The 27,944-nt window shown below is 48.8% G+C and overlaps 2 protein-coding genes across 2 annotated transcripts; one reads left to right on the plus strand and one right to left on the minus strand.

The window, feature by feature from the left end:
* BRAP (BRCA1 associated protein) lies at positions 1,751–16,248 on the minus strand. Its single transcript, XM_021413389.1, has 12 exons — positions 16,011–16,248; positions 15,761–15,907; positions 14,949–15,150; positions 13,949–14,138; positions 12,529–12,642; positions 11,887–12,035; positions 9,768–9,843; positions 9,010–9,148; positions 8,432–8,541; positions 6,684–6,773; positions 4,677–4,780; positions 1,751–4,061 (listed from the first exon to the last, which is right to left on the minus strand). The coding sequence occupies exons 1-12, from the start codon at positions 16,090–16,092 to the stop codon at positions 3,701–3,703; spliced, it is 1,764 nt and encodes a 587-aa protein (XP_021269064.1). The 5' UTR covers positions 16,093–16,248; the 3' UTR covers positions 1,751–3,700.
* Positions 16,612–27,924, plus strand: ACAD10 (acyl-CoA dehydrogenase family member 10). The gene is given in 14 exon segments (XM_021413388.1): positions 16,612–16,889; positions 17,322–17,470; positions 18,282–18,476; positions 19,196–19,354; positions 20,101–20,260; positions 20,614–20,755; positions 21,297–21,365; positions 22,056–22,237; positions 22,680–22,830; positions 23,269–23,414; positions 23,970–24,143; positions 24,869–25,048; positions 25,051–25,232; positions 27,196–27,924. Coding segments are annotated over 14 exon segments (2,130 nt in total). The 5' UTR covers positions 16,612–16,726; the 3' UTR covers positions 27,274–27,924.

The following is a 27,944-nucleotide window of genomic DNA, read 5'->3' on the forward strand; positions in this document are numbered from 1 at the left end:
ATTTTCCTGATCCTTGTGATCCCTCTGATGCAGTTGGTGTCAGGGGCTGAAGCACAGCAGTGTGCAGAGCTGTCTCGTGCCACAGGAGATGTGTGCAGAACTTCAGCCCGGAGGAGACATGAGCGCTGCTTCCCTGCTGCAAAACTCCCTCCAAGCACTCCAGCACAGGGCCCACTTTGGATGGGTTTGCCTTTAAAACACTGTTATTAGACCAAAATGCCCACTTACATAAAAGGAGAGGGGAAAAAAGCACAGGAGAGATCAGTGTAACTTCCTCCAAGCTCAGACGAGAACAAACACGTCGGTCGGTGCGGATCAAGGCAGGAATTTTCCACAGGGCCTTAGGGATTTCAGCTCTGATGGAAAGATAAAGGGAGTGGAGAGTGGTGCTGCTCCCCCTTGAAGGGGCACCAGTAGCACTGCACATCTGTCGTGCTTGGGTGGACAGACAGACAGAGCTCTTGCATGGGGTTTTCCTAGAGCACAAACCATGGAGATGTCCCCTTATCCGGTACCTCAACTCCTAAAAGTGCAGAGCCAGTGTCATTGGGGGGATTAATTGGCATTAAGAGATGTGTTCTTCTCAAAATGCAAATGAGCCCACTGGAAAATCAGTGAGTGCCTGAAGCTGTGCACAGTAAAGAGATGGCAGCCAGGCCCGTCACCCCAAGCCCCTCCTCTCCCCATGCAGCTGGGCTGCACCAGGCTGGGCTCTGCAGGATGCTGCCCCAAAAGTGCTTATGAAGATCCACCAGCAGGAAGAGTAGAGGGTGCTGCCTTTCCCAGCCCATTGCTGCTCCTTCCTTGCTCTGTCAGTCCAAGTGACCTAAAGCCACCATGCCATCTGCTGCATGGGAAACACAAAACACTTCAGCCCATAGCTCACTTTGGCCCTGCACCACAAAGGGACACGGAGAAGCATGCCAACTTGTCACCCCCCTGCTCACTCAGGAACAGCTGCTGGAGTGAATCATTTCAGCATCCTCCAAACAAGCCCTGCCAAGCTTCGTGCGACTTCTGGCTCTCGCTCCTCTCCAACAGCAGCAGTGGAGATGGTATAACCCGTCCGCTGTTCAGCGGTGGAGAGTTTTCCTTCATGGTTTTAGAAATACATACATAAAATCTATTTTCAGGCTCTTAATCATAGCAGGAGCATGGCCAGTCTCAGCTGCTCAGTGCTTGGGGGAAGTTTTGTGCTGCAGCACCCTCTGACTGTGGTGCTACTGAGTCATCAGCTGCAAATCTGACCAGATGTTGGAGCTGCAGATGTCAAAACTCTACAGCGGGCTGGAGAGGTGTGAGAGCCAGAGCTGCCTCCTGGCACCTGGGTGTCCAGGCGATGGCTGAGGGCACGAGGCAGTCTCCTCCTCTCCCACAGCCCTGCATGCCTCGCATCACATCAGCACTGCTTCTGCCCTGCAGCCAGGACACAGTCCCAACGCAGGGAGCCACCCCTGGCAAGATTTTAGGAGAGGGGACTCCTGGAGGACTGGAGATGAATTAATGTAACGCAGAAGTATTCAACAACCCTTGCTTTCCCTGCACAAGCTGCTCAGTTCCAAGCTGGAGGTGACTACACTGCCTTACCCACTGCTCAGCTGAACCAAACTTCCTCCCAGCCCCAACATGACAAGAGGCTCGTTTGGACAGCTTTGCCTTCAAGTAGAAGGCTCCAAAAGAACAGGCCACACGTTTTGTCACTTTCCCTGCCATCTCATCCCTCCACTTCCAGCTAACACACACACAAACATACCACACGCTGTTTTAATTTCCAACCACATTTTTTGAAAATGAATTCCAAGATACAGTACAGCTTCTTAGTGTTCTACACATAGCAAGCTTTCAGCAAAAGGTTGGAAGACCTTGAGATGGTGTAAAAATATATCTTAAATAAAATAGTTTCTGTAGGAGAGCAAGCTGCGTTGTACATCTCTAAGTCCTAAGAATAATTTACAGAAGGCAGAGGCCTGGTTGTACAATCCACACATTAGAAAAGTTAGTGTACATTCATGCTACAAAGTTAGAAAAGGTCAGAGTTCCAGATGGTTGGGGCAGATCTTCAAACCAAAGCAGAGGATGCAATGAGTGCACTAACAAGCGCTGCCTATTTCAAAGTGAGGAAGCTTAACACTTCCAGTCAATAAAGTCAGGAAGCAGATTGTAAAGACTCACCTTCTGAGAGTCATCCTATTTATTGTAACCCGTTCTTTCTGCCTGGCCAAGAAGAACAACTTCTAGGACTAGATGTCTTACTACTTTGTTCCAGTTTGGAGCTAGCAAGTCAGATCTTGATTTTCAGTGTTACAGACTGAGATCAAGGCTGTTCCTCAGTTCTAACAACGGAAAGAGATCATACTATGGTCTGAAAGGACAACGGCATGACTCCCTCAGCTGCTTTTAGCAAAGGATTAGTGCTGAAACACTCAGACTGCTGAGCACAACACAGCAACCAGGACAGTCACATCTCCAGTCATGGTAAAACTGTTCCTTCCCCAGTGCCCAATCTGAGATATATATATATATATTCTAAGTGGAAGAAAAAAAAGAAAAACCAAACAGATCTGTCCACAGATTTCCCTTAGAGAGGTGACATACTTTCTGTGCAAACAACACAGAAGTTTTGCCAGACAAAGTTTTGGGCAGAGCCACACTGCTGAGCAGAAGAGGCAGCGCTGAGTGATCTCAGTAACTGGATACAACAGCTGCATCTAGCGGCGAGGGTCTGCTCGCAGGGCAGGTGGGCAGCACGAAGGCTGGGTGCAGGCAGGCAGGGAGTGAGGTTTCAACAACGCCGCGCTGGTCATTCTCACCTCGTTCTGAGGGCAGCACTGCAACCGATGCCAACGTATTCCTATTGCAGCTAAGAGGGAATGCACACACCCGGTCCAGGAGGATCTTAATGCTCTGGCAGCCATTAACATACAGCGTGCATCCATCTTCACAAAGATGGCTCCATTTAATTTATAGAAACGCCTACGGAGTAACCGTGTTAAACGTGTCCCAGAATAAAAGGCCTTCCATGCTTTCTGCCTCAAAGGCAGCAAGCATTGTCCTTTCACAGGCCATTTCTAAAATGAAGGAACAGATCACGGTGAAGTCCCTTAAAGTGTCTCATATCCCAGATCACAAGCCTGGAGGACTCACTGAGTGTCTAACACCACCAAGATGGTTTGTTCTCCACACCTTCCAGAGTTCTACTCCTGCACTGTTGTGCAGTGTCTGGACTGCACACGCTAAAAGGAGATGTATACAATCTAATTCACATTGTTTCTTAAATAAAAATTTATTAATTGAGAATACTTTCAATCTGGAAATGGGAAAAGAACTCAAGAAGCCTCACACACCGGGCCTAGCCTACTCCACAGTATCCCCTTAGGAAATGCAATGTTCAACATGTGCACACCCACCCACCCCAGAAAACCCTCCAAGAAGAAAGTCAAATGCATGACAGGAGTGGCTTTAAGAAGGTAGGAAGGCAAAATGGTCATTAAGATCTGCCTAAAAATAGCTAAACAGTGCAGTGAAATGCTTTTAAATACCACAGACACCTCCAGTGACTGGCAGCCGGTTTTATGAGAAGCTCTGAAGACAATTTCTAGCTGAGCTTTACTGAACTAGGCATTCCCAGCTGCAGTCCGAGGGGTGGGCCTGGCCTACCACAAGCACGGCCAGATTCGGCGTGGGAGCAGTGTCGTGATCTTCATTTCCCCCTCTTGCCACGGCCTCTCCTGGAAGACGGCTTGCCCGTGCCCCCCGTGGAGGAGCTGGCAGAAGCAGCCACCGCAATGTTGATCTGTCCTTCCTGAATCTCTTGCCGAGTCTCAGCTGGGAGGTGATTGATTTTCTGTTGCGTCTCTAGGTAGAACATGACATCTCGCAACTGCTCCTGGATCTCTGAGATTTGCAGGTCCTTCTGCTCACAGGTTTCCTTTAACACTCTCTCTTCTTCCTTGAGCTTGTTCTGAAGCAAGGCTTGATTCGCTCGCAAACACTTATTCAGTTCTTGCTCCTCCTTCAGCTCATTGGAAAGCTTAGCCACTTTGTTGTTCAGCTGAGAACACCTTACAAAGAGGAACACAAGTCAGGAAAGCAGTCTATTACACCTACATCAAACATTACTGTAGCCCTTTTATTTCAGTTCTTAGGGAAACTGTCTCCTGAGCTGCTCCAGTCCCAAGACCACTCAGAACTTAGGTAGGGCCCTGGCGGGCTGGGAAGGACAGACCACAAAGTCCCACCCAGGGAGCTGGAACACACTGATCCATGTGCCCTCCACGCCTGACATCCTTTAACTGGCACTTCCTAACATCTGTGTTTTTTTCTGTGCTGGGTGAGACGCCTCTGCGGGGCTGCCTTTCTTCTCTCGGGCTGTATCCGCCAATTGCAGAACAGACTGGCATCTGCTTCTGAGCAGGCAGAGGAAGGATTGCTGAATGCTAAATATGCAGACCGTGTCAAAAGAGCCACGGGCCCCAAAGCTGTGTTCCACTCAACGGGCACTTCCAATGTGTGAACACCTACAGAAATTACAGCTTTTTATAAAAATAAGTGGGGTTCTCAGTATAACAGTTTAAATAGCTCAAAGTCGCCCAGGAATAGGAAGACTTTTTCTTTTGAGATGTCAGCGAGCAGAGCGTTAATGGCTGCATGGAACTAAACCTGGCAGCGGTACCCACTTCCTTTCCACAGACTGCTTTTCTTTCAGCAAGTCATTCAGCCTCTGTTCCAGACTGTCACACTTCTCAATGGTCTCTTTAAATTTGGTCTTCATGTTGTTAATCTGTAAAAACAAACACACAGGCATTTCAAACAGATCAAAGTCCTGCGCGCTTTCATTATGACATTCATTTCTCTGGTGTGGTTTCTAGACTTTGACCAATTACTGCATCCAGGTAAGCAAAAGTTTTGAGACCAGAAAGCTTAATTTTGTTTAAGACCCTCCGCATTATGCTTTGCAGCACCCCAACAAGGAACCACGTTGCCGTGGAAGCTGCTCATACAGAACAGTAACTCCATCTGCAAATGTGCACCAGAGACCCCATTCATAAGGAAACAAAAAAAGTGGAAAAAGAAAAGAAGCAACGTCAGATTCTCATCTTCTTAATGAAGCACTTCTTCAGCCATTCTCTCAGATGTTCTTTGTCACTGAACTTATATTTCCAACTGAGAGCTTTACAGCACTGAGTTCTTGCTCGTTTTAAACTAAACCTCAAATAAGTATGGGCAAAGTCTGAAAATGAACGCGCTACTCTACTCAGCACTGACTCAGCAGCATGCTGCCGTAAGACAGTGACCTACTGACATGAATACCCTGCTCATGCAAAACGCAAATAGAAACACACATACGTTTGTTTCCTCTTCTCTACTTCAAAACCAGAGATTGCTGCTGCTGAAGAGAACCACACTCCCACTCTGCAGGCACCACGCAGAACACATCTAAACTTCTAAGACAGGGCTTAAAGGAGATTTATAGCTGGAACTGCACGCTTCCCCTCTATTAATGTCAAAGCATGCTTGCATGTACTGCAGACAGGAACTGGAAGGAAAAACGCTTTCCTGGAGGATCAATCTGGATAAATGTCAGTGTCAGCACACGTGCCGTCCTCGCTGATGCCCGAGTCAATGCAGAACAGGCTTTAAGCCTTCCAGCCTTCATCGCTGAATGTTTATGCAGCTGATGGTTAATTTGGGGAAGCAGCATGAGCAGTGATAATGGAATACACTGCATTGTGGCACTGGTCCAGACGAGACCTGCATGGTGCGAGTGCCATGAATAGAACTGGAAGGGTCTTTAAACACAGAACCACATTCAGTATGCACAATATACACGTTTCACTTTCCAGCTGCTTTGTGGATCACATTTCCCGGTCACTCACAAGACAGTTTTTCCTATAGCTTTTCCTTTTCTCAAGAAATCCATCAGATTTCTGGGACTGTTCTTCAGACCGAGGTCAATGACCACTATTTCAATGGTCATAATTTATGCATTTAGGATGCTCTTTAACTGCAGATACTACACGGTTAATTAGAAGTTACGCACAAAGTTCAAATAAGGACTCAGCCCTAAATCCCAACTCACTTTAAACCTAGTTGGAAGGATCTACATAGAGTGAAAAGCATTAAAATATTCTCTCTGGATTTTTGCTCGTGACATTTTGAAGCAGTCCTGCCTACAGAATGCTTTATAGGAGGAGACTGTGAACTTCTCCCAATGGGCGATGAGGAGAGGCAGGGGATCACAAGGAAAGGGCAAATCAATATGCATTTGGAGTAGAAAGACAGCCGAGCAAATTAAAGTCATGCAGTCCCTGCTAACGCTAACCTTCCCTAGAGAAACGCGCCAGTGTGAGTGATGGCATCAGCGAGCAGGGATCCTGCAGCAGCACAGACTCGTTTCCAGCACTGCTGCAGTTTCCCGAGCAGCACATTTAAATCAACCTTAAATCTAAGTGGCAATCTACCTGCTTCTGCACCACTGAGCAGCAAATTGCTAGATCTGAGCATCCAGATAAGGAATACGTCTCGGAGCCAATTTTCTCAGCTGGTAGTGAAACAGGCTACGCGAGGTCACGCCACGCAGCATTCAGGCTGTGTGAGAGCGAACAGCTCAGTCTCCCATTAAACAGTGTCCAGGGCCCCGTGCCAGCAGCGTTCCACACATGCTCAGAGAGAGCAGAGCTCACCTCCTCAGCTGTATCCTTTTCTATTCGGACAATCTTGTTTTCCCAATAGATTCTTTGCGATTCCAGCTGGCTTGTTAGCAAATATGAGTACTGTAAACACAGAAGATACACACAGAACAGTCAGCTTTTCCATAAGGGTAGCTATGCTGATTAAGAAGCCCAAAGGGCTCCAATATGAAAATCAATTTAATCAAACGAAATTAAGCATAGAGGGCAGTCTGAACATATGTGCAAACTGCAGATCCAGCAGATATGTTGCACCAATTTGATTTCAGAATCAAACCCCTCAATTTTCCGAAATCAAGTAAAGCCTTTAGAGCACAACAGCAACAATTGTGCCAAAGTTCCACCACTGTGCCATCTACTTACAAAAACAGATTTTTCCTCATTGTATTAACAAACAAGGCTCCAAATCTTACACTCCACAGGAAAAAAAAAAGTGTCAATAATCTCTGCCAAGAGAGTCTAAGACCCCAAGGGCTTCCAAATGGGAGTTCCCCATTTATACCCCAAAGCCCAAAGGAGGAGTGTAAATGAACATGTCTGGCTTCACTCAAAGAAAGTCTTTGACAAAGCATCCCCAGCTGCACATAGCTCTTCACAGTCACTGTTCTCCTGTAAGTATGGCCCATTCCAATGTTACATTGGCATTTGAACATGGACACATGCCTTACATCCCATCTTTTCACTCCTGGTTCTGCACATGAGTTACGAGATAGTTGGAATACGTGATCATTTCTTACCATCAGGCTAAGAAGCAGCACGTTAGGCATTCACTGTGGAATTAAACATGTACAAAAAGCCCTGAATACTCTAAGTAATATCAGAGAGCCAAAACGCACTGCCAAATTCGTTCTCTCTGCAAACATTTAGATCTCATAAGCCAGACAGAGAGATCTTCTACATGCTTTCAGCACTGACCTCTTGGCAGAAAGGGTTAAAAATGGCTGTTTTCACATCCAAACGTTACATGGAAAATTCGTGGAACAAGTAAACAAATATTTATTTGAGCACTAGGCTTACAAAGTCTGGTCTCTGTGGGCTTCTCTTCTACAGATAGGCTTGTGTCTAATGTGGCTGAAGTCATGCTGCAGTATATCTGCTCACTGGAACAGTAATTTGAGTTTCTCTTCCTTTAAAATAGATCACTGGCGAGGGAAAACTTGCATGAGACTTTGTTTTACCCTTCTAGTTAGTGTGGGAGAAGGTGGCCAACAGGCACAGAAAATCACTGTTGAAGGGAAGGGAGCAGAACAGGGCTGGTGTCAGACAAGCCTGTCAGCTTTCTTTGATAGCCAAAGTAAGCACACAGCTATGGATTCCTACATCCTTGCTCAGTTCACAAGTAAAATTACTCAAAATTACAGTTCCATACCCACCCCAGACTTTTAAGTCAAGTCACAGGTCTTTCAGGAAGGGTCTGGCAAGTGCATCAGGACACTGGGACCCGTTTCTCTTTCAAATGACCTCAATGTTTGCAGCAGCATAACCAGCTAATCATGAGTCTACTGGTGAACACAGGAGGAAACTGCAGCCAGCTTACTCTCAGCTGCATTGGCTCTGCAGAGCCAAGAGGAGATTTAAAAAAAAAAAGTAGTAAAGATATCTTGTTTCTGCCTGAAGATGATTGCCTACACGCAGAGAACAAGTCTGCTGCATAAGCTGATGTCACTTTCTTGTACTCATATCTGATTTGAAACATTTCCACAAGCAGCACAAAGCGGAGTTCAACAACCCAAAATATTTACCTCTAATTGTAAGGCATCAATTTTCTCTTCCTGACACATATCTCCCTCGCACTCATACTGAACTATCTTCCCATCAGTTTTACTTGCAACCAGTCGGTGGACGTAGTTATCTGAAGAGAGAAAATTCAACCAAAGGGAGTTTTTGCTTAAGAACACCCAGGTTGACACCAGTAGAAATACTTTATGCAGCACAATTAACTATGCAGACTGCTGCAACAGCGTATTAGCAAGGCAGAAAGCCAACAACAGATGTATTTGTTATTTAACAGACTTTGCATAGGCACCTTACGGATATTTATTACAACAGCCTGCTCTCATACCTCAAGGCAAATTGATGGAAAGGGAATAACAAACACATTCTACAGAGGATACACGACCACTCCAATTCATCATGGAACCTTTCATATGCTACAGACCCACAAAAACTACTATTAGAGAGGAGATGGATGTTCCCAAGAGATAAGGTTTTAGCACAGATGCAAACCCTTTAATCTGCAAGCAAACCATCACAAATGCTCTTCACTATGGGGTCCCAAAAGCTGTTTTACAAACAAGTGGGGGGAAGGCAGAGTGCTTACCTCCAGCATAGTCCCAGACTCTGTGGTTGGTCAACTGCATTGCATAGGTGTGCTGGGTCTCCTCAAAGTGCTTGTAGGCATGGCGACTCACGTAGCGGCCACAGCCTATGTGCCCACATATCAAACAGATCCAGAGGTTCTGTCAAAAGAAAGACAAAGCTCTGTCCGTGCAAGACTGTCACACAGCAGCGTCAGCGCTCTGAGAAAACATCATCTGACACCAGTGGGCTCCGGATGCTGCGCACATCCAGCCACTTCCTTACAGAGCGAGCTGCGTTTGCTCTTCTCCCCCTCTTTGGGAAGCTTTGCTCAGCTGGAATACTAAAGAGAAGAAGGTACTTGCTCATCCATGCCAATTATGAGCCTGCAGATGCCAGGCACCTTGACAGACTACCAGAAGCTTAGATGGAAGAAGGGCCTTGATTAATGAACATGGCAACTTGACAGGAGCACCAAAGCACGCGCCAAAGAGCACAGACCAGAAGGCAGCATCGTGTTACTTCAGCCTCCCGCTATCACACGCACTGATCAGCTGATGTACTAATGCTTTCTAAGAACTGGAAGCATTTGTCAGGGCAGGAAACCTGGCAGGTAACATCCCTTCCCAGAACCCATTCCAACTCAAAAGGAAAGCAGATACACCACTGACTGGTGAAAACAACCTGAAAGCAGCCACAGAATTAACCTTAAAAGCAACCAGAGCAGCTATGCAGTCAGATCTGCTCTAGATCTCACTCACCATCCACCCACCTACTTACTTCTTGAACTCCACACTCAAAACACTTGTTCTCTTCCACTGGCTCGGGCGTTTGGCAGTATCTGCAGACAGGACACCTAGAGGGCAATAAGCATCAAGATTAGACACACAGAGCTCCATCTTAATATCAGGGTAATTAAAAACAGAGCCAAAGAGTTCAAAGTGAATGCCTTATGCTGTGGGATGCTCCCCGTGCGCACGTATCTTACAGCTCCCATGCACCCCTCGAACTTGCCTCCATTCCCCACAAGGCTATTGTTGTTAAGTCAGTAAATGACAGAAGAACAAGTAACTGTTCTTCCAAAGCCATTTCGTAGTCTCAGATTTTATCTGGTTTTGCTGCAGTCCAGGTGTAGAGAACATCTACCAGAAGGATCAGCGGGGCTGGCAGTGACCTCAGCCTCTGCCAGTAAGCGGAAGAGTCACAACTGAGTTCAGAAAACACCACTCTGCCTCAGCCACAAACACTGCAAGGAGCACTGTGCAAACACTGCTCCTCCACAGTACTGCCAATTGACATTTTCAGCTGAGAGTCCTGATCATAACAAGCACCTTCGTCTTCAAGGACAGCAGAGAAGGCAGGAACAGAGTCAGTGCTCTACTGAGTGGTATGCACAAAGCAACATCCAATCCTAGCAGGGCTCCTCCACAGCCTTCTCATTAAACGAAGGCAGTTCAGTCATACAAGAAAGAAACTTTGACTTCCTGTTGTCCCTCTATTTCCTGGATATTTTCCATTATCTGCAGCTTTATGCAGCAGCTGCACGCTGTTGTGAAAGGTAACTACAGAGAGAGGTGCTTACACTTTACAACACTGCTTAGTACTGGAACATCCCTAAGGAGGTGAAGGCTCGTGCTTCGATTCCACCCCACCCCAGTGGATTCAGGCTTAGCCCTTCTGGGAGGAACACCCCATAACTCTATCCTAAAGCGTCTATAAGAAGCACCCCACCACTTCTTTTGGAACAATACCACTGTGCTGCAAGAGGCAGAACACCGAAGACCAGAAAGAGCCTGAGTTTCTAGCACCTGGGGCCTGGACCAGGGAGCAGAGTAACTCAGGCTCTGGATCCTGCTGCCAGGACTGCTTATGTATTTTTCATTAGCTGCTGGATAAGCTACAGAAATATTCAAGGGAAGGGAGAAGACAACTAGATTGCAGTAAGCTTTCTGTACAAATTCAGGCACTTACAGTCTCCACAGCACCTAAGCAAAGTGGACAACGATTTTCTTCTACCATTTTCCTAGGCTAGGAGCATAAGTTCTACTTAAATTGTGTATCAGATATTTAAGTGCTATTTTGGATTTTGCTCCTACGCTGGCTAAGCTCCATTGCTTCAAATTTAAACTGGTTTCCATTTATGGGGTAAAGAAGCCAATAAACTTGAACAGCTACAGATCTGATGAATCCCACAGAAGTTCAGTTATTTTAGCTCAGAAATGACATACTAGGGCTAAAATTTTCCTCACTCTTTATCACAGAATCAGGCTCCAGTAACAGAGAAGAAAACACAGCAAAGATCAGCAGCCCTCTGCTGCAGTAGCTACGATTGCCTGATGCACTGTAAAGCAGCAAACAGCATCCAGAGAAATGTAAGACATGTACAATTGATAGAGGCACCTGTGTGCCAGTCTGGAGCTCAGACATGCTGAAATCCCATCCACGGGGATGTGAAGGATGCAACCAGGAAAGGGTTTGCAGCAGCACAAAAAGGAGAGCATTTCCAAAAGGACTTCAGCCAGCTGTGCACATCCACCTACAGCACAGCCTCAGCTGTGCCAAGAAAACTAACCAAGTAGACACACAAGACTGTGAAACAGGACTCTGTGTGCATGCAATACTGCTTGTCTCTGTCCTTTTAGCCTACAATGTTTAGAAATGATTTGCATTACTGTACAGCTGCCCTGCTGCCTTAGCAGTGAGGCCCACGGGAAACATTGTTCAATTACTTCTGGCTAGGAGATTTCTCCCTGCAAGTCTCTTAATAGGAAAGCAAGAGTATTACGACTTGCTGTAATTCCTGCCCCCACGCTGTGAAGAGCAGAACCAGTCCTGTCAGCACATAGCCACCACACTCAGAACAGAGTTTTTGATGTGGAAATAAAGAAAAGCCTCTTACGTGGTGTCCTCCCACCGCTGCAGACACTGGCTATGAAAGCTGTGGTTACACAGGGTGGTAAGAATCCCGTTCACAGACTCATCCATCCTCTCCAGGCACACCGTGCACTTTGGGAGCTCTGTCAGATCCATCACAGGCAGGCTGGCCCCCTTCAAAAGAACAAGCAGAGACAAATTGCTCAGCACCCTCCAATCACCATAAATTAAGCACCTGCATGGAAAGTCAAACTTCTCTCACATTACAACCAGCACTAAGGTACAGAAACACTACACAGTAATCCTGTGAGTCTATGCAGCGGTTACAAATTGACCAAGATAAAAAGCAATCCACAGCCTTCAGCAGAGCACAGCCTCAGCACAGCACAGGGTGAGGTGGCTGCTCAGGCTGCCACAGCCCCACGATGTTTTCTGGATTCACCAGATCACTGCACCTCACAGGTTTAGGTCAGAGATGCTGCAACGATGATGCTTGAAGCCTATAAAAATCACCAAACAAACCTTTCCATGTAGAAACAACACTGGAATGGGAAACAGGCTTCATATTAATGCAGTTAAACGCGTCTTGAAGCGTTCTGCTCAGAATAAGTAATCCTTTTAGAACTCCCTAAAGCCCAGAAGAAAAGAAAACAAAATAAAAACTTACATCTTCCGATTTGAAGACTTCAGCCCTTTCCACATACACTAGCTGGCAAACATCTTCCTCTATGGAGTTGAACTGCCGACCGTTGCACGCCATGTAAAAGCTATCTGCATCAGCCTGTGCACAAAACAAGGGAAGGCTGTTGAAAAGAAAAATCTTGCAGCCGACACAGACAGAGGAGGAGACATCTGCTGCATCCTTGCTTCTCCTCTCCACCGGGTCCCATAATAACAGAGGAGAAATTTCAGAGAACCAGCTCCTGCCAGCAGGCATCGCATCCTGGCACTGGGTTTAGCGTTACCACTTGAAGATGAGAAGCGAAGCTGACAGCAGTGATGGCTGCTCTGACATCTGAGTATTCGGCAGGAATAACGGATTTCCCTTTAGCATCTGTTTTGCTTCTCGTCAGCAATTTCAGTGCACTTGCAAAGCAAATTTGATTTCTTTGCAAAAACTTCAGAGGGTCACGTTGCAGGACACTGATACTTGCGTCGGAGAAGAGAACAATTTAACTGTGGGAAAGGATCCACTGCACCAGGAACAATTCAGGCACGCATCTGCAAGAATCACTGGTGAAGAGGCAGAACCAAAACCAGACCTATCAGAGATGCCACCCATTTTCACTCAGCGAACTCCCTTTCACCTGGCAAACAATCACACCACGTTGAGAAAAATGAGCTGAGTGCCACATTCCCCTACTCCTAGTCACTTGAGCCAGACACACAAAGGCACACAAGATTTGATTTTGCTACATGTAGAGACAGCCATTAGGGGTCACTGGGGAACAGGGCTTCAGGAAGTTTCTGAAGTAACTGGAATTTCAGGGTGAACCAATTACAGCTTCATGGTTTTGATGGAAGGCTGCTCAGCACTAGGTATTTGCCCACTGCATTTTATACAGCAGTATGCAAAACACATCTTTGCAACTGCTGCAAATAGCACAGACTGCATTCAAATACTGCATTTACACAACAGGCATGGGAAATACCTCATGCAGCACTCACAGCTGGGGAAGAGCTGACCTAAACTTCTCTCAAATCCCCAGGAAGGAAGGGACAGGTGAGAGTCCACATAGGACTTGGTGGGGGAATACCTGTGAGCAGCACCCTGTGTTATCCAGAGATCAATTCATCCCCTGGGCTGTATTAGTAGATAAAGTGCCACTAAGCCACTCTCTCTGCGAACATGCTCCAAGGTGGCAGAATTGGTTTCTCTATTTGCACTTAACAGTTTTTAAATATCCTACCAACAAGAAACAGGGGAGACAGAACATGACACACGCTCATCTGCAGGATGAGCCATGGGATAAATCTCAGTCAGTAGCCCCAGGAAAGCGCTGGGTAACAGGACAGGACTGCCCTCCCACACAGCAGCTATTCGGCTCTGCAGTCCCCTCTATGGCAAAGGGACTTCCAGCTCTTACCTGGGAGCTAAACTTGATCAGCACCATGTACTGGTTGGGAGTGGAGTCTCGGATGATTTTCATGTGCTCGATTACTTCATAGAAGGAAGCCACAAACTTCATCAGGTCGTGACTGGTCATCGTGGCAGGGACAGTGAGGATACACAGCATGGCGCTGCGCCTTACGTCTTCTTTTAGGGAGGTCATCTTACTGCAAGACAGCAGTTACACAGCCTCACATCATTTCCCTGAGAACAAAGCTGGGCACATCACACTTCCAACAACTGCAGTTACTAGGATGATTTTGCTGCCGATTCAAATCCTCTTTTGCAGATTTGTATATGCTAAAAAGGAGAAGGCTGTGGTAGGAGCCTAAGATGCCCACATGAAACTATTACTCTCTAGCAAAATATTGAAGTGGGCAGCTTCAGTCAACAATGGCTTTGTCAGGAGTTATTTGTTATCTGTTCTTTTCCAAGAAACAGTTGAACCTGGCAAGCCACAGATGCTCAGAACTACTCCTAGAACAAATGAACAACATTTGCTGCTATTTCAAATGCTCCTTTTGTGTCTCCTGATAGCTTTCAGGAAGACCTCAAATGGAATTTCTCATGCAATTAGAAGGGAAGAGTGTGGAACTGTAATCCCTGAAATACAGAATGGAAGCTCCCACTTCAGAGAAGCTCCCCAGGCCTGCAGCCAAGATCCTGGAGATTACAACCTAACTCTGAGATCCGTACAGAAGTTGCATTGTTAGGGACCCCTTTCACCTCATGTTCTTCCAGCTCCTTGGCACAGCTGCTACCTGTAGAAGTGCTGCCCACAGCCAGAAGACCCAAGCCCAAGCCCCAGCTTTACCCCAAGGCTGGTGGCACTGTGGGTGTAAGTCACCCTTCCTGTTTGTCCCTGCACGGCCAGCTCAGGAGCCACAGCCCCAGGGTGACTGCCTCGCCCTTCCGGACGGCCTCGTTACTCAGGAGCGCCGTTCCCACTAGAGCTACAATTAGTCAAGCATTCTTACTTTGTTTTGTACAGATGCATAATGCCATGAACAATTTCAACCGATGGATTCCCGCTGAAGAAGGAAATCTGGTCAGGGAGCTGTTTTGAAGGTGAGTCGGGAGCAGCCTCGCGCTCTTTGTTTTGATCGTCCTGTTTAGTTTTGTCCTCAGCAGATGTAGCCTCTGAAGACTTTCTTCCTTCCACGGCAGCTTTTGTTTCATCTTTCCAAAGAAAAGCTTTGATTACAAACTACATGTGAGAAATGCCCACAGTTCTCTAAGCACAGCCTGACACAACACTCCACACGCTCAGAGCTCTGCTGTGCCAGATGAGGTCCAGTACGTAGTGCTATCAGCACAGCGCAGCCAGGACAGTTTCCACAGGATGACAGAATTTCAGGGGTTGGAAGGGACCTCTCTAGCTCTCCCAGTCCAGCCCCTCCTCAAGCAAGGGCCCTACTGCACGTTGCACAGGAAAGCATCCAAGTAGGCTTTGAGTATCTCCAGAGGAGACTCAACCCCCTCTCTGGGCAGTTTGTTCCAGAGCTCTGCCGCTCTCAAAGTCTGTAGGGCACTGCCCAGGTCCCAGTTTGCGCCCACTGCCCTGCGTCCTGTCGCCGGGCACCACTAAAAAGAGCCCGGCACCGCCCGTGCAACCCCCACCCCTCGCATCTCCTCCGATGGCAGCGAGCGTTGGCACATCTGAATTCCTGCCCTCAAACTTCCCACCCACGGGGGAACTTAACGCCAGCGCTGCTGATAGGTTCCCCCCCTACGGAGAAGCCCGGAGCCCAGGGAGGCAGCCCAGCCCAGCCCGGCCCGGTGCCGGTACCTGCCCGCGGCTGGATGGTCTCGATGATGATGTCGGTCATCTCCCTGCGGCCCAGGTGCTGGTGCAGGATGGCAGCCCGCTCGCCGGGGCCCTTCCCTTCCAAGCAGGCCGGGACTGCCCCGCTGCTCTCCGCGGCCATCTCCGGAGCTGCGTAGGAGGAGAAAGCGTTGAGGCGGGGACAGCGGGATGGGAGCGCCGGCCCCCGCCCAGCCGAGGGGCTCCCGGGCCCGGCCCCGGGGCACCGACTCACCGGCCGCGCTGTAGGCGAAGCCGGCGGGCAGCGGGGAGAGCTCGGCCAGCTCCAGGCGGATCACGACCAGCGACACGCTCATGGGCCCGGCACCGCGGGCCCCGCCGAGCCGCGCTCCCGGCCCAACGGAGACTGAGCGCCGCTTCCGCCTCGCGCACCTCTGCCCTCTCACCCCGCCGGGGTCACGCCGCCGACGCGATGACGTCAGAGCACGGCGGAGGGAGCCGGACGGAGCCGGAAGGAGCCGAAGGAAGGGGCTCGGAGTGGGCTCGGCTCGGTCGCTCCTCGCGAGACTTGGCCGTGAGTTCTCGCGAGACTTGACGCCGTGCTGCTTGACAAGGCCCGTCCTGCCCGGGCTGTCGCTGAGGCCCCGGGCTCGGGAGGCGGCCCCGTCACTTCGTGCCGCCAGGCCCCGGGCTTGCACAGAGGGAGGGCGGGGCGGCAACGTCCTGCCACGGCATGCTGCACCACAGCTGCGGCCCTGCTAGCACAGCAAAGCACGGCGCAGAGGGGCGGGCCCCGTCCCGTTCAGCCACAATGCCACCAAAGCATTTCCTCCCCCTTTGCTTCCGTATCTCACCGCTCGAGGCCTGACACGCCAGTTTCCCTCTTCTCAGAGGGGAAGCACTGCACTCTGTGGGCCACGTAACGCTTGGCGTAAGCCGTAAGCGCCGTGTTCTGGGTGGGTTTCACAACGTTTTCCCTTCAGTCCCAGCATGTTCCTGAGCAGCGCTGCCCGTGCCCCTTTCCTGCGCCGGGCCGGGATCCTGCAGTGCCCGGGGTGGCGGCGGTGGAGGCGGTGTGGCTGCAGCCCCTATGGAGCCGTGATCTTTGACGCGAGCGGAGCGCTGCTCCCATCCCCTCAGCAGACAGCCGCGGGTGCGTATGCTCATGACTCGTTTGCTCTGGGTTCCCATGCACATAGGCACAGTGCATTTCACATGTCTCCACCGGTCGCCTCCACTCCCAGTACTACTCAGGAGCTTGCAGGGATGTGGTGGTGCTGCTGCCCAGCGTTCCCAGTTGCGCCATCAGAAGTGCTAGAACTGACGGCCGCGTTGACACCGTCCGCTCAGGGCCCAACCACAGCTGGTGGGCAAACTGAGCTGCAGCACTCTGAAGAACAAACTGTTTTCACCCCAAGGGCAACACACCAAACCTGAAGATGAGGCACGGCCCGTCACACCAGTTCTCATGAGTGCTGGTCTTACATATCAGATTTCAGAGCCGTAGAGGAATTTCAAGCTTGTTTCCCAGTTCTGATGATGCCATATGTGCTCTCTCCTGGCTTTCTTACTTTTCTCTATGTAGACTGGGAGGCCCAGAACTGTATTCCAGCCGGCACTGTCCAACAAGCTCTGCTCTCTGGAGGGGAAAATAGTCTCTCGCTCAAGTACACAAGAGGAGAGCTGACGACTGTGGAGTTTTTGCAGGAATTGGGACAGCAGTGCTTTGAGATTGTAAGCAACCCCCCCTTTCCTCTCTTTGTGCTTCCTGACTGCAGGGAAATGGGATCCTGCAATGTGGGAAGCTGGTGGTTCTGTGAGGGCAGAGAGCTTTTAAAAGAAATCCTTCAATGGAAGCATTTGGGTTTACAATCTAGGAAGCATTGCTGTCTCATCAGGGCTGGCAACTCATTGCCGTTACAGGCAGGATGGTGAGCAGAATGTGCCTTCACTTCCACCAGCTTCTTCCTCCATATTTCACAACTTTCTGATATCAAGGGTCACAAGTCAGAGAGTCAGAGAGCAGCTGGAAGGCTTTCGCTGCTAGTTGGTGCACAAACATGCTCGATGGGTGGAGACTGTGGTCTCAGAGGAGTTTTCTTAAGACCAGTAGAAGCCCCTCCACCACAGCTTGTGTTTGCCACCTCCAGGAGCATCATGTCAGAACGCTCTTTTTAATGAAGTCTTTTTGAAACAGCTGAGTCTAAAATGCAGATTACTTTCCAGCCTGTTAATGGTACTCCAATATTTATCTCTAACCTGCCTTGATTCCATGACAGGCACAGTCCTAGTACATTTGTCTTTCCCCAAATCAGCCCTTTAGCTTTGCTGCTTCTGTAGAATTAGTAATCTGAGAATGCCTGTTTCTTTGGTCTAAGCAATTTAGGTGGGAGATTCATTGTCTGCCTTCTGCTGCCAAGTGAAGTAGGGCAGCAAGATAAGACAATCAGGCAGTCTACTGACCTAACAGCTCTTATTTTCTTCCCTGCTTAAAAACTTTGTATGGCTAATTACCAATCTCGTGGGGGGTTCTCTGGTTTCTCAGGCAAATATCTGTGTTCCAGTGAACTCTTTTCTCACCAACTTAATCAGAAATGAGATGATAAAACAGCTCCCCATAATGGCAGAAGCAATACAGTGTATCCGTGCAGAAGGTCTTAAGACAGCTCTTCTAAGCAACAGCTTACGGCTGCCAAATGGAGAGAGCTTTCTGCCCCTGGACCAAAACCATTTTGATGTGGTAAGCCTGGATGGATTGTAAAATGTATTTCTGAAGCAAGGTCTATAGAAAAGAGCAACTGGAATTCGTTACGTGCAGATAGCAAAGGAAGAGCCACCTGCAGCATATATTAGTAGACATAAATGTGGCACTCTGTGAAGATGCATAGTTTGCTGTAGGGTAGCATAGAATGTCTGCCAGTGTGGGAGGAGTACTGCTTGAATTTGTTTTGGTTGTGATGCTTATGTATTTGGAGACTGACACGAGATTTTTTTTGATCCAAATTTGGGCAGATGATTTTGGCCAATGTCTCTTCTGCTGTGAATATCGCTTTAGTGGGGTTGATAGGTGCCGTGGTCAGAACAACACTTCTCCCTATAACTGAGACGGTGGTGCACTCCAAAACTTAGACAGCACTGAGTAATTGGTTCAGCACATGTGGGACATCAGTGAGTCTTCTGCATCGTGATGTCTTGTTGGAGATCTTCCATCCAAGGACTGGCTGGTCCTGTTTAGCTTATTTGAGCTGATGGAGCCACAGCCAAGGCAGCTGGCACCCACACAGTCACTTGAATCATGTCCTATCCAGCTCTGTCAGCCCTCCGTTCCCTGTGTCCTTTATTTCACAAATTACTGCGCTTGTCAGTCTCAGTCCCACCCTCCTATCCTCCATTTCCAGAACTGCACAGATGTTTGTGGTCACAGCAGGCTCATGCATAACCCATTGGTTGTCACCACAGATAGTTGAAGCTTATCGGGAAGGAAAGTGCAAGCCAGATCCTCACATCTACCAGCTGTGCGTGGAGCGCTTGGATGTTCAGCCTCAGGAATCCATCTTCCTCGACAACAGCAGCCAGAACCTGAAAGCGGCAGCCCAGCTTGGTATTAAAACAGTGAAGGTACAAAGCGGTGCAACCAGGGCAAGGGTACGGTTTCTCAGTCCGAAAGCTGTGTTTGACTTGAATGGCCCAGGATTTTCAGATGGAAGTGGCAGACTCATGTTGCCAAGCTTTTGTTTCAGCCTCTCCTTTATTCCTACAGGAGAGTTACTGGCAGAGTCTGCACTGTCATGTTTCATTCACAGCTCTAAAACCCACAGCCAGCATAACTTTGGAGAAGTTGCTTTTCCTTTATGGACCTCATTTCCCTATTAGAGAAACAGCCTTAACTGTATAGTTGGGACAACCACATCCATCTGATGTGAGATTATAAGACATATCTAATAAATTTCAGGAAGCTCTGAGGCTTCATGTTTCTGTCCTCGGGGGAATGGTTAGCTCTCAGGATTTGGAGATAGTGAGCTCAGGCGTTTTACTTTGGTGAAGGGACTACTGGGGTAAGGATAAGTAAGAGACCGGTGGGAACTCTGCTCCCCAGGATGGCACACAGGGAATTCCAGCTTTTACCCCAGCCCAAACTGACAGTGCCATTGTCACTCTTGGGGACAGAGACCAAGGTGAGAGGCTGTGAGTATTGGTAATGGCACTGTGTGTTGGCCAGGACTGACCCGTGAATTCCTGTGTCTTAGTGTCAGTGCCATTGGACTCAGAGATAAATGCACCACAGCTGTGTGGAGCTCTTCCTCTCATAGGCAATTTTATCTTCTAACTATCATTCTGTGTTTCTCGCTCCTTTCTGCTTTCAGGTTGATGATCTTGAAGCAGCACTCAAAGAGCTGGAAACCTATCTGGGTTTTCCTTTACAAGGGTTTGTTCCATATACTCGTTCAGTGAGACCAACCATGGAAATTCCAAAAGATCGTCTGCTAAAGTACCTCAAAAACGTTTTCAGTGACCAGGCAACAGGTATTGCAGCACTTTTTGCTCTTCGGCCTGAAAGCTCACATGTCCTGGAGTGATTGCCCCTTTCCATTATATAAAAAAATGGATTGAAAAACAACATTAATGAAAGTCTCCTCATCTCCAAGCAAACATTGCAGCCATTCAGGTTGCAGTGGCCCACCTCTGTTGGACCAAGAAGCAACATTTTAAGACTTCATTATCTGGGAGGAATTGAGAAAAGCTGCAGAAGAAATACCAGGAGTATTCCTGACCTGTGAGGCACAGGCACAGGAAGGGAAAGTAAAACTTGGAGAAGTAGTGAGAAATAATCCCAGCTTATGCTTTGGTCTGCTGACCCTCTGCTCCCAACTCTTCAGGTCCACTGACGTTGCGGCAGTTTGGCTGTGGACTGCCTACCCAGACCTATTTTGTCAAGTTTGGAGATCGTTCTCTGGTGCTGAAGAAGGAACTCCCTGGCAGCCTGCTTCCTTCAGGTCCTGCTGTTGGAAGGGAATACAGGTGAGAAGGCAGCTGGTGGTGAGTGTGCAGTTAGGATTCTCTGCCTTTGAAACGCACCCTCCCCACTCCTACTCTGGAGATTCGTCCAAGCCATGAAGCACACCACAGCTCTTACAGGACATCAGGGGAAGTAGGATCTCGCTATGGCAGCTGACATCTTGAGTGGGAGAGAGGTTGCAGCACAACAACACTGCAATTGAGCAGCAAGGAACCTAGCTGAGGGCAAGCCCTGTGGTGGTGGAGTCATGCTGCAAACCAGCCTGCTGTGCCAGAGATCTCTGCCTCAGCAGCAGAGCAGCAGGACACTTGTGGGAGGCTGTTGTGTTTCCCAGAGTGTGTTGCATAGGTCTCAGGGCTCTGGGCCATACAAAGATTTTGGTGTGTTTCTTTCCCCTATCTCAAGTCATCTAATTTTAATGTATTTAAAACTGAACACTTGATTCTTCTAAATATTGTGCATCTGCCTAGCAACAACACAGTTCTAGTATCGATTCCGTAATGCCTCTCTGTGCTGAAACAGCTCTCTGACTTGCCCTGGCAGGGTACTGAAGGCACTCTCTGAGGCTGGTGTTCCTGTTCCTACTGTACTTGCTCTGTGTGAGGACAGAAGGTAATCATGTCCCTCAGCTTTCATTTTTGGCTTCACAGCTTGAGCCAGATTCCCCCAGGAAGAGGAGAAGAGTGCTCATGCCAGAGTGGATCAGGTGTGAGAACTCAGGCAGCAAACAGGTGTTTTTGTGGACTTGTACCAGGAAGGCAGAGTGACTCCAGGGATGCAAAGGCAGTTGTGAGTCTGGCAGGCCCCCTGGCCTGGCTGCATGTGCAGACAGCAGGGAGGAGTAGTGTTTAATAAACAGGAGAGTATTTGTTCCTGCCCTGAATATGCAGCAGTGCTGGATTCTGTGGGTTTTAAACATGAGATCTTGCTGGTTTGCAACTCCTAGCAAACTCCTGGTTTGTGGAGGTGAGCTGTTTACTGTGATTCTCCCTCCCTCCTGCTTTCCCTTGGTTGTAGTGGTGTTTGCTATACTCAGCTGTGGTTTGGCATCACTGAGTGCTGTTGGGATCTGCCACGGGAGCTGCTGTTTCTCCTAGCCAGAGCTCACAAAGTGTACCGATCAAATTAGTATTTGCCCAGTCTTGGGCTAGAGGAGCACGCAGAGAGCAGAGCTCTGGAGGCTGCTCTTCACCTTGTTGTGCAGGTAACATCTGGGGGCATGTTCAAGGTGCAGCTGAGTTCTGTGAGGTGGTAGGAAACAGGATTAACCTCAGACACACCAGTTCTATCTTGCTTCCCCAGCATCCTTGGCACACCTTTCTACCTGATGGAGTACTGTGCTGGCCATGTCTATAGGGATGCCTCCCTGCCAACACTGCTGCCTAGCCAGCGGCGGGCTATTTACGCTGCCATGAGTGAAGTCCTCTCCAAGATCCACAACACAGACCTCAGAGCAGCTGAGCTGGAGGACTATGGGGAGCACGGTGAGAGAAGGCTATGTATCCTTTGTCCCCGTTTTCTTGTCTTGTGCATGAGCATTTCAAGGGATAGGACTTTGGCTAAACTTAGGGGGGTTGGGAAAGCAAAGATGTGCAGCAGAGTGTCTGAATTCCATGGCTTCCTGGGAGACTGCAGAAAGCTCCTCTGGGTTCTCCAGGTCGGAGAGTAAAATCCACCAACAAAAATGTATGAATGTCCAGGATTTTTGTCCAGGATTTTATTATTTACACCAGAATATCAAATCCAGTGACCGGTTCTGAACACATGGGATCCCTGCAAATGGCGAACTCTTACAGCTTATCTCAGGGAACTGGTCTGAGGCCTGCTTGGCTCTTGGACAGTTTCAGCATGTGCCTTTTTTATATCTTTTTTAAAACTTCATTGTGCTTGTTCTTTTCCCTGAGAGCCTTCATTCCCTTATTTCAGGTAATTACATCCAGCAGCAAGTTGATACCTGGACAAAGCAGTATCGAGCTGTGGAAACTCATGTTATTCCAGCCATGGAGAGACTCATTGAGTGGCTGCCTTTGCATTTTCCTGACTCTCAGAAGACGACAGTTGTGCATGGTGATTTCAGGTACTGCCCTCTCGGTTTCCTTGTCGGTGGGCTGCTGCCCTCTCCTGGGGGTCAGATCATTAGAAGGCTACACATCATCTACAGAACATGATAGTGGAGGGCCTCGAGTTACTGCGTGCCCTTAAAATGACCATATGATCCCCCTGGACAGTGACTTGCCTGCTTCCCTTTTTGGCTAGCCTGTCCTGTAACAAGTTAGTGACCTGAGGACCCAAATAAGTTTGTTTCATTCTTCAAAGCACAGTTATGTTCATCATTAACCAGGGAGTTCACTGTTGAGTAATTTCAGTCCTCCCTGACCTATGCATGCAGAAATTAATGTTTCACTTGTGCAGCCTCTCAGAGAACTCAGCAATTTTTGCACAGTACATGCTGCTTCTGAGCGCTGGGATTTTCTCCCTCGAGATTTTTCTGATTTCTTTTTTCCCTCTGATATAGGCTGGACAACCTAGTCTTTCACCCAGAACGGCCAGAAGTCCTTGCTGTCCTTGGCTGGAAGTTTTCAATTCTAGGTGATCCCATCTCCGATGTGGCAAATAACTGTATGGCCTACTTCCTGCCACCTCAGTTTAACTCAATGAAAGGTACAGAAAGGGGCAAAGTCACATCTGAAACACAGAGAGAGGAACGAGAATTCAGAAACAGATTAACTTCTGCCCTTAGAGAGCTCAGCTGACAGTTGGCTCATTGCAGTTGGACAGGGCTGTGGATCATGTACTTTATTCCCTGCTCTGCCCTTTCTCTGAAGAATCCTCCATCCCTCCATGGCAGAAGCATTTTTCTGCATGTGCGATGATCACCGTGCCATGGTTGTTCCATCCCATCTGTCTGGTGTCTGCCAGCCATTTCGTGAGGAAGTGGCGCTGGTGTGAACCCCACTGTGCGCTCCCTGTCCTGAATGGGGCTGGCACCTTGTCAGTCACTGCTTTCACAGTCTCACTCCAATGAAGAGAACTCTCTCATACGTATTTCACCAAAGGGAATTGGTGCCAAACCCCTGTTCCATGTATGGAGGCAGCATGGCAGCAGCGTTACATGGCTGCAGGTGTCTCCACTGCTCCACAGCTTGCAGGGCTCTGCTAGAAAGCACTGAGCTCCCCAGTGTCTGCTGACTCACTGTTGCCCTTTGTGTCTTCCAGGCTTGGCAAAATATGATTTGAGGCACCTGGGAGTCCCCACAGCAGAGGAGTATTGCCAGATGTACTGTGACCACATGGGAGTGGAGCGCCCTGAGAACTGGAATTTCTACATGGCCTTTGCTTTCTTCAGACTGGCTGCAATGCTGCAGGGACTCCACAGATGTTCTCTGGCAGGTGAGGAGCCAAACCACACTGGCCCTGCTCTACACAGGTCCCCAGGCAGCAGCACAGACACACAAGCACTTTGTGGAGAGCTCTCCCATTGAACTGGGGGAGGTCAGACCACCAGAATGTGCTGCAGGCCTTGGGCACTCCTGGCTTTACATGCTGAGACCTCTGAAATTTCAGGCAGAAAAGCAAAATGAGGGACTCCTGAGAATTAGCTGGGTCAGCAGGAGATCGAGACAGTCTTGTGCTTTCACTGTAGTACATTTTGTGGTCAAGTTGTGTCTTGCAAACAGAAAAAAGGGCCAAAGGGGAACACAAACACAGAGCATTTCCCCAGCTGCTGCTCTTTGCTGGACGCAAGGTCTGAACTGAGCTTGTTTTCTTTGCTGACTGGAGGTTGTTGTGTGCTCACTTCTTTATTGGGAGGGCTGAGCAGAGGCCAGAGTTCAGAGCTCCTACAGGTGGAGCTCTCCGACTTTTGAACTAAGCCTCATCAGAGGGATTTGGAATTAGGGAGGTGGTGTGTACTCTCATTGCTGTTTATCTGCATACATCAGGCCTGGCCTGGGAGTTTTTATCAGAGAAAAACAAGATGTTATTTTGGAATTCCTTAGCAAAGAGTCTCCCTGAGTCCTGCTGTGCTGGCCTGGACAAGGACACAGGGCACTGTTTGGGATGTGGCTACTGCACACAGCCTCTTTGAGGCTAAAGCATCTCACTCTTGTCACCAGGGTGGCCAGCCCAAGGGAAAAGCTGTCTGGAACATGCAGAGTTTGTGGCTGATCTGGCTTGGGATTTTGCCATAAAAGAAGGATTCCGTGTGTTTGACAGCTTCTCCACTGCAAAGCCTTTTGCACAACATTACAGTACCTGGGCCAGGCAAAGGCCGTTCCTCAGCAGGAGCTACAGTACCGGACACGTCCTGGGACCGTCTGTGTGCCTGAAGTCCCCCTGATCACTTCCTCCAGCAGCCGCCTGGGGATAGCCCAAGGTCTTTACTCCAAGCTGGAAAGGATCTTGGATGTCCAGTGGAGTTTTCTGATTTCCCAGCCCAGATGGACTCCACATCCTGTTCATCCTGTTCTAGAACAGAAGGTGAGACTTCTTCCTTCCTAAAGTAGCTTTACTTTGCTGCACCGATGCCAGGGTGGAGAATTGTGGTATGCTTCTAAGTGTCCTTGCATTCCTAATCACATCAGACGCTTAGCACTTAGAGGATCCTATGACTTGGAGAAATGGGGCCCGTTTCCCTTTGCTTGCTACATTCTGAAATGGCAATTTCAGAAACTGGCACTCCCTTCCAAGATAAGCAGATTATCACCAGGCCAGCTGTAGTTGCTGGTGCTACTCCCTCAAGCTGCTACCACCAACACTGAGGCAGCCTCCAGAGACTGGCTGGGCTGGAGCCTTTCAGTCCATGCTGTCAGTCCAGTGCTTGCTCACTCCTTTCTCCCAGCAGGGCTGTCCCTGCAGACTCTCCTGTCGGCAAACAGTTGACCACTCAGCAATAAGCTTGTTATTGTGCCCTCGGTAGAGCAGGCTCTGGGATGACGCCTAGACTTTAGCCCTGCCACTTCCTTGGCCTCTCCTGCACAGAGCAGGTGCTGCTGCAGCCATGAACCCTCAAAATGGAGAAGGCACTGGTTCTGGTATGGTGGTGAGGAGGCAGAAAGCAGCTACCAAAATGATTTGCCCATAGTCATGGGGAGGGTCAGTGGCAGAGATGAGAGTGGCAAGTTTTGAGTGGTAGAATTTTAATTTCACATCTTTCTTCTGCCAGTGTGAGGCATTTAGGGCCAATATGTAGACGATATGAGGACACCTGGTCTCCTGCCCAGGTTCTCCAAAAACTGATTTTTCCGTGCTTATGCTTCCCAGTGCTATGGATGGACATGGTGTGGCTTAGTGTGCATGTGACTCTGGGCTGGCTGCTGCTGCAAACAGATTTGTTGGGAGTGGTATCATAAGTAATCATTCACAGTGTGTCACAAAAGCAAACATCACTATTCTCGAGTTGCTACTGGGATTGTACTCTTAACCTATTCTAGTGGCATTATCAAATGCTAGTGGGTTACTTAACCACCTTTTAACTGCCAAAAAAAAATCCCATCTGTTGTTCAGCCTTTCAGAAACATTTCCTTGTGCCATGCAGAAACCAGCAAAAAAAAGCATTTCAGAGTGCTCAGCAGCTGATCCCCTGAGACAATGGAAAAGGAGGGAAAGCAGTGGCTCTAGGCAATTTAGAAATGCTGAGATGAGCATATCTTTTTGCCTGTTTCCCAGACACTAATTTTCAGACCTGGCAGAGTGAACAAGTCTCCAAAATCAGTTGCGGCCTGGTCATGTGGTGGAAAACTGGTCCTTGCCTGGCAGAGCAGACAGACCCCTCATCCTTGTCTTCTACCTGTTCATCCCTCTGCTTTTCCCAATGGTATCGCAATTCAGCTGTCAACCTTTGCTATGGAAGCATTTTGTAAATGCCAGGGGAGGACGCCAGAGTGGAGTCCTGCTGCCTGCAGAGGAAAGATAATGCAGCAGAGTATTAAACAGCTGAGCAGTCCTAGCTGGGAGCTGTCACAGCACTGAGAAGCTGGGCAGGGGCCAAGGGAAAGGCCAGCTGGCACTGCAGGGGCAGGGTTCGTCCCTGTGAGTGGCAGTGATATGCATTTGCTGAGACAGGGAAGCCCTAGGCTGATCCTGTCATGTACTGCATAGGAACCTGCAAACTTTGGTCCCATCTCCACATCTCCCTGGGGAGAGCAATGTGTCTCATCCTCTTCCACCAGCACCAAAGCAGTGTCTCTGATGATGACTGTGCAGGCCATGGATCAGGCTAGTCAGGTGAGCAGATACATACACCTAACTTCTGATCCTTCTGTGGCCCAAATAAAGCAGCAAAGGGACACATCAGGGGCCAACGACCCTAAGGGGTGGTTTGTCCTGTCTGTTGTTGCGGATCCCAGGGCATTCGGAAGGAGCTGAGGCATTTGCTACTGTGCTTCCTTAGTCCTGCAGTCCCTTACTTGCCCTTCACGGTATTAATCTCATTCTCACACAGGTCTCTGGAGCAAGGCATCTCAGCAGTGCATCCCCCAGGCCGGCACTTCACTCAGACCTGGGCCCCACATCTGGCTGAAGGTCCCACATGGTTCACAGGACAATGTTCTCCATACCAGAGCTGAGCCACTGCACTGGGAGGCCTTGGAACATGGATCTAAAACAGCCCCTCTGGCACGGGAGAGGCTGTGCTATCTGCAGCCCAGGAGTTTGAGAATTTCAGTGGTATTTACTGTTATCTGGTATCTGGGCTCAGTGCCTTTATTGCCAGGCTCAGTAGCTACAGGGCAAAATCCCTCTCTGGATCATGAGGCTGCAGCCTTGCAGTGGGGAGCACTGGTCAGGAACAGCCAGGCTGGGGGTGCAAGTCTTGGTTTTGGGAGTAAAGGAAACAGAGTGGAGCACCTCTCCTTAGCACAACACCTCCAGCAACCTGAAACTGCTGGGACTCCAGCGGTGAGAGGAAATGAATCAATGGCTGCAGAGCAGATTGTGAAGCTGAGGCCCACGGAACTGGGAGGACTCAATGGCCCTGTGACTGCAGTGGATATCTGTGGGTTTCTCTGGGATCTGGGATTATGTAAACCAGATTAGTGGAGGCTTTCAGTGCTTCACAAAGATTAGCAGCAGTGAGAAGACTGTGGGCTTGATCACAGCAATTCCTGGGCTTTTTATGTGTACACTGGTATTTATTTAATATTAAAGTTATGGGCATACTTCTTTGAATTCACACAAGTAACAAATTCAACT

The sequence above is a fragment of the Numida meleagris genome, chromosome 14 (genome assembly GCF_002078875.1).
Source record: "Numida meleagris isolate 19003 breed g44 Domestic line chromosome 14, NumMel1.0, whole genome shotgun sequence".
Lineage (NCBI taxonomy): Eukaryota > Metazoa > Chordata > Aves > Galliformes > Numididae > Numida > Numida meleagris.